We start from the raw sequence: 6,349 nt of genomic DNA, 5'->3' as shown, positions 1-6,349 counted from the left end.
CGATCCCTCGGTAGCTGCAAATTATCGTCCTGTGTCGCTCCTGCCGATCGTATCCAAACTACTCGAGAAGATAGTCCAGAAGCAACTTGTTGCACATCTGGAGCGATCATGTGCCATACCACCGACTCAGTTTGCCTTCCGCCGTGAGCACTCCACAGAGGACGCCCTAGTTGTAGCAACAGATGCCATCTTAAAGGCCCGGGACGACAAGTTGACCACAGGCGTCTGCCTAATCGACATGTCAAAAGCCTTTGACAAGGTCAATCGCAGCCAACTGGTCCGGGACCTATTCGATCTCGGCCTGGACAATGCCTCCCTTCGCTGGTTCTGCAGCTACTTAAGCGATCGAACCCAGCAAGTGCGCATTGACCCCACCTACAGTGTTGCTGCTAAGTGCTCATCTGGTGTACCACAGGGCTCGGTCCTAGGACCGATCCTGTTTAGCATGTACACCCGTGATGTCCCTGCCATAGCCCATCCTGCTCCATCTCTGCAATTTGCCGATGACATTGCAGTGCACTGCCACAGAAAATCAGTGCTAGCCACATCAGCCTGCCTGTCAGGGGCCGTCACCAACGTCGCTGACTGGCTCAAGCATCGACATCTGCTACTAAATGACAAGAAGAGCCAGGTCCTGTCAATTGTACCACAACGCAATGCGGGTCAGCATGTCGCTGTCCGCTGCAACCAGACAGAGCTTCCCTTGAGCCCAACAGCAAGGTACCTCGGCGTGACCCTTGACGCCGCTGTGAAGTGGGACCCCCATGTTGACGCGATGGCGAAGAAAGTTGTGCAGAAGATTGGAGCATTGTGGCGGTCCCGCAGATGTCTGAGCCTCAGTAGTCGCATCCAGTATGTGAGGTCAGTCATCATGCCTGACCTCCTATATGGGTCTAACGCCTTCTCTTCCTCCCTCAAGGTTTCGCAGCTTGATCGCCTTCAGGTCCTGCAGAACCGAGCGGCGAGAGCGGTATACGGTTTGCCGCCTCACACCTCGGCTCCGCCTCTGCTCGAACGGATGTCCCTGTACAGAGTTCGGGAGTGCTACGCCCAGAAGCGGCTCGTCCTGGTGTGGCGCTGTGTCAATGGGAAAGCCAGCAGTGTCCTCCAGGACCTATTCTCACCATCAGCTGGCAGCACCACCCGGCACCAGGTTTCCAGGGGCCTCACTGTCCCCTCGGCACAGTCAGAAGCCGGCAGATCTCGCCTGGCCTTTCAGGCAGCCTTGGCCTGGAACACTCTCCCAAGGAGTGTAAGGGAGATCAAGGCTGCCCAGCAATTTAAGCTTGCCTCCATCCCCTACACCTTGCAATGAATGCTCTGTCTGACTTTTCCCGTCCACACACCACGTCATTTACTCTTCTCTGCGTGCTTGTGCGCTCAAGTTATGAACTCTTTGTGTTCCCTCTGTTGATGCTTCAAAATAGCTCTATTGACACTGCAAAATCGCTCTGTTGACGCTACAAAATTGCTTATCATCTCCCTCCCTCCCTCCCCCCCTCTCTCTCTCTCTCTCTCTCTCTCTTTCTCTCTCTCTCTCTCCCCGTAGCTCTCTCCCTTTTGAAATTCGCTTCCATAGAATTGGGCACCATTGCCCGTTTGGCCTTGCGAAGCAAAATAAAAATCAACAACAACAGCTCGCGCCACGCAGGCCTGTCCGCGGCGATGGCGTGCAGGTGCTCAAGGTCTGCCACGTTACTCAGACTCCTCAGTCCTGCTGATTCTAGGTCCGCCGATAGTGCCAAAATAGCGCATCGTTTATGCCCAATTTACTTGCGCTGCTAAACTATGTCCCGGTGTAAAAGATAATGTATTCGTAGTAGTATTTTGTAACAATAATTGTGGGGAGGCAACGGCAGCCATTTTCACTGCCGAGCATTATATCCTCAATCTACTGCACAACAACTGAATGTAGCCAGGGAGAATGTAAAAAAATCAGTGGGCTGTGTAAAGCTCAGCGATTGTGTGTTGCTAGCTGGATTTTTTGTGAATTTGGGAGGGCGTGCAGCGTCGCCGATCAATCCGGATGCCTTTTCTGGTTCCTTGGCTGTGACGTTCATGTCTTGGTGTTGAAATAGACGTTAACCACAAAACACTGTCTTGTGGTTTCAGCAGTCACCAAAACGTTTACACTGTGCACGAGACCTTGAGTCGTTATTGAACAGCACAATGAGAGCAAAGAATTTATTCGCTGTATCTATGCTTCGTATCAAGGCATTGTGCGAACTACCTATAATCTGCGTACGATCAATGTGTATTTTACTTACGGACAATCTCACAACACAAAGCTTTTCCTCTCAAGTTGTATTCAGAGTGCTGATTTTATATACTTGAAATTTTACTGTTAACTTTGTCATGCCTTGAACGAGAGTCGGCGATTTGAGCGGATGAGTTTCTTTGCAGACACTTTTCAATTTTTCAATTATTTTCAAAGGGCGAGCGCAAGTCCACGATGGCCGATAGGCATCGCTTTCGTTTTCCGTTCTCTAAGAAGAGGCCGAGGAAACAGCGCAAAGTGTCAATGAAGTATGCATTGAGCAGGATGTTCCTGAGTATTCACGGCGGAGGCAATGTATATGTAGAGGCACCTAATTCGTTTCTTGGACAGGGCGGCTTCGGAAAGGTCACGCATGCCATGACGCCTGACAAGAACGTTTCAGTCGCCCTGAAATCGTCCCTGAATTCTGACACCATGATCTACCTGACTTATGAGCGCGAAATGCTGAAGCGAATTCGACGCCACGGTGGCCACCCGAACGTAATTGGGCTGCTTGATGTTGCTATTGATATGGATCGACCCCACTACGGCCACCATCTTGTGCTGCAGAAATGCGACATGGATGTCAAGAGCTGGATGGAAGAATTGGGGAACCGCGTTACATCTGAAGTGTGCTCGGAAATCAGTCGCCAGCTTTACTCAGGTGTCGCGTTCCTACATCATATCGGTATAATTCATCGCGATCTGAACAGGCGTAACGTGTTAGTTCATGGCTTCAGCGGTCATGTTAAGATCGTGGACTTCGGTGCCGCCATCCGCTGCCCCCCTGTGAGGTGCCGTGGAGAAGATGGTTCAGGATTGTTGAAACGCGGAGATCTGTGGTCGGTGACTCGGGCTTGCGTCCTACCGGTGTGGATGGCGGGGAGTGTGGAATATCTTACCACACTGGCCCAAGGCGTTCTGCACTTCAGAAATCAAGCCACAGAATCTGAATTATTGAGCGACGCAGATCATATCATTGCGTTTCGCCCAAAATACGTCTGCAGCACCAGGCTCAAGAGAGGCGACGCAACTGTGTCTAGTAGCTGGAACGATGATATATGCGAGAGGCCAGGTCGGCGAGAACAGATAATCGAGTTGCATTCCTGGACTCTAACCCATCCGCCAGAAGGTGGGCATCCAATACCGGAAGCACTACACTCTGCACTGCGCTATGGGTGCATGTTGGGATCGGCGGAACAGCTAACCGCCAGGAATGTCTCCACACATTTCAATGATGCTATACCGAAGGCTCAGCAAGTAGCTGCACGCCGCCTGATTCGAGATTTGACCGTTGACTTGAAATCCACAACAGTCTGACATAACTCTCTTCATTCAAAGAAAAATAAGTTCCAGCTTCCAGTTAATTGGTGACTGTGTTCATGTAAGGGGTTTGTGTTACACAACGCGCAATGGACATGCAGGCACAAACCAATATGCGCTTCAATTGGCTCAAAATGGCATGCTACTATTATCATCACTTGCCTAAAGATATTGAAGCAACCTGAGCTCCTAAAACAAAAGGGATGTTGGATATAATCCACCACACCACCACATTGCGCTCTTGGCCGATCCAAACTCTGCACTTACATCACCATCACCACAGCGAGGACAATTCCGGTATATAGATTGATAGTGACAATGACCCATTGTCAATATCAATCTATATACCGGAATTGTCTTCGCGTCGTCAGGGTGATGTGAGTGCAGAGTTTGGATCGGCCAAGAGCGCAATGTGGTGGTGTGGTGTATTGGATTCCATAATGGCCGGGTCGTCGCTACTTCTTCTCAATGCTGAATATAGTTAATTTAGTTCCAATTTACCTTTTAACTCGATTAAAGTAACAACACCAGTTACTAGTACTTAATAGACCAAAGAAAAACCTTGTTGAACGTGTTCACCCTCAGGCCGTGCCATGCCCAAATATTAATTTCGATGAGTTCAATAATTTATTTGTTTTGAGTTGACGTATGCAGCTCAGAGACGGTATTTGGAAAGTTGAGGTGCCCTAATTATTGAAGAAAACCCTCGAGTAATAACATTGCGACGCATATGGAGTGAATATCCTAAACGGTTGAAATGTAGAATTTCATGATCCCGATTTCAATGAGCCAGAGAAATTCCACGTGAAGGAAAGGTCTAATGTTTAGGTAGCGGCCACACCAAGCGCAATTCAGCGGGAAAAGCGCTTTTTGACGTCATGGTTGCTACGGAAACGGCTTATTTTGCGGCTTCAGCCGTTCTCAGCAGTCAGCCGTTTTCAAAGTGCTGAACACAGCGCTGAATGGATTTAGCCACTTTCAACCATTCGGGCGCAGCGACGGGAAAAACAAATTCGTGCAAATCCGAAGAGCATCTTGCCATCGATGCATCGTGTTCTGAAATACATTCCCGTTTTCCTTGTTTGTTAAGTTGTTGGTCCAACTTTTCTCATTGCCTGCAGTCTATTATTGTCTTCTTCTTTCCTTGTGAGCCTTCTACGAGGTACGATTAGGCTCGGCAGTGTCAGACAAGGGAGACCACCAGTATTATGCGATAGAAGCATGTGCACCATGATATCAGTCCAGAGCCAAATGCAGGCAGGCAACGGTACGGAGTCTAGTTTTAGGATCCATAGCTGCACTACAAGCTCAAACCTCCCTCAATCTTTCAAACGGGCACCCTGATTCCAATGCAGCATTGAAGCTCCTCTTCCACTTCCACTGTCGCAGTAAAATGCTAAAACTCTGCTGATTGCAACGTACCTTTTCAACAGAAAATTAAACTCAACACAAATCAAATGAACGCGACAAGACCCACGCAGCACGCAAAACAATTCAGCGGTTCTCATTGATCGATGTGACCAACTGCTTCATTCAGCGCAAGCCACTTTCAGCGCAAGCTGGAAACGGCTTGATCTCGTCGCATCCTTTATTGCTGAAGCCACAAATAATTGTGATACAGATAGTAAACCATTCGAGGTAAAAGCCATTAATTCCCGTAGCTATGCAGAAGACGTTACTTCAGTAACGTCTGGCGCTAGCCAGGGTCCACACAGCTCTAATTTGGTGTTTGTCTGTTTGTATCACGCCTGGCGCTATCCCGTATCTGTCCCGTACCGTACCGTACCATCAAACACAGCTGGCCACATACAGCTGGCCGCAACAGGGAGCCCTACACATACAGGGCTCCCTGGGCCGCAATATTCAAATAGGGCTTTCAAACGCAAGATCATAATGTGAAGCAACTTGGAAGAATAGGGAGGTTCCGGAGTACGATTTTTCGTGCCAAAATCCGTGGAGGCTCTACGGATTTTTTATACGTCGTTTTCGAGCAGTGAAAAGTTCCGGGGTACGGAACTTATGTGTTTGCCGTCATTGCCTACGTAGGTTACGATCACAAACACGTCACATTCCCGCGCTATGTCCAGGCTATGCTATGCCTTTTTATTTTGAAAATTTGTACCGAAATCAAAACTTCCAGCGAAAAATCGCTGCCCTTCGAAATGAAGTCTTGCAATACGTCTTCTGCATTTAACGCCCATCTTGCCTGCCTTCTTAATGACGGGCCACAATGTACCCGGTTAAAACAGCTCCTTTTTGAAAATGTTTTCGATGAGTGATGTGTCGCTTTGTTTTGCTCTAATTGGTGCTTTTCTCCAATGTCATGCAGTCGTATTTATTCAGCTTTTATTTCTTGTGTACTTGCATACTGGTATTAGTTTAGTCCCACAACCTGCGATTAAATGATCCGCTGTAGCACCTACTCCACTTTTATGTTTATGTATCTATGTCATTCGGATCTTCCCAAGTTGTACAATGTACTGTTGAGATACCGAATTCAAATAAATCAATACCATACCATACCATACCATACCAAATCGATGTTTCTCGTACCAAATTTGTACGCGAAAAATCTTTCTGCACCCGATGACGCAAAATCTCCATACGAAGCATGGTTCGTATGAAAGCCAGTCCACACGGATTCTCGTGCCGAAAAATCGTATGGAGCACGCCTGGAAAAAATCCGTAGCACCCATACGGATTTTGGCACGAAAAATCGTACCCCGGAACCTCTCTAATGAGTATGAATGCGAAGTGTATGGGGGAATG

The 6,349-nt window shown here is 48.2% G+C and overlaps 1 protein-coding gene across 1 annotated transcript; it reads left to right on the top strand.

Moving 5' to 3' along the window:
* Positions 1–2,452: 2,452 nt before the first annotated feature.
* On the top strand, positions 2,453–3,577 carry LOC135825088 (cyclin-dependent kinase 5 homolog). Its single transcript, XM_065337827.1, has one exon. The coding sequence runs from the start codon at positions 2,453–2,455 to the stop codon at positions 3,575–3,577; it is 1,125 nt and encodes a 374-aa protein (XP_065193899.1).
* Positions 3,578–6,349: the final 2,772 nt, after the last annotated feature.

The sequence above is a fragment of the Sycon ciliatum genome, chromosome 9 (genome assembly GCF_964019385.1).
Source record: "Sycon ciliatum chromosome 9, ocSycCili1.1, whole genome shotgun sequence".
Classification (NCBI taxonomy): Eukaryota; Metazoa; Porifera; class Calcarea; order Leucosolenida; family Sycettidae; genus Sycon; species Sycon ciliatum.
This window is presented reverse-complemented; position numbering and strand designations above follow the sequence as displayed.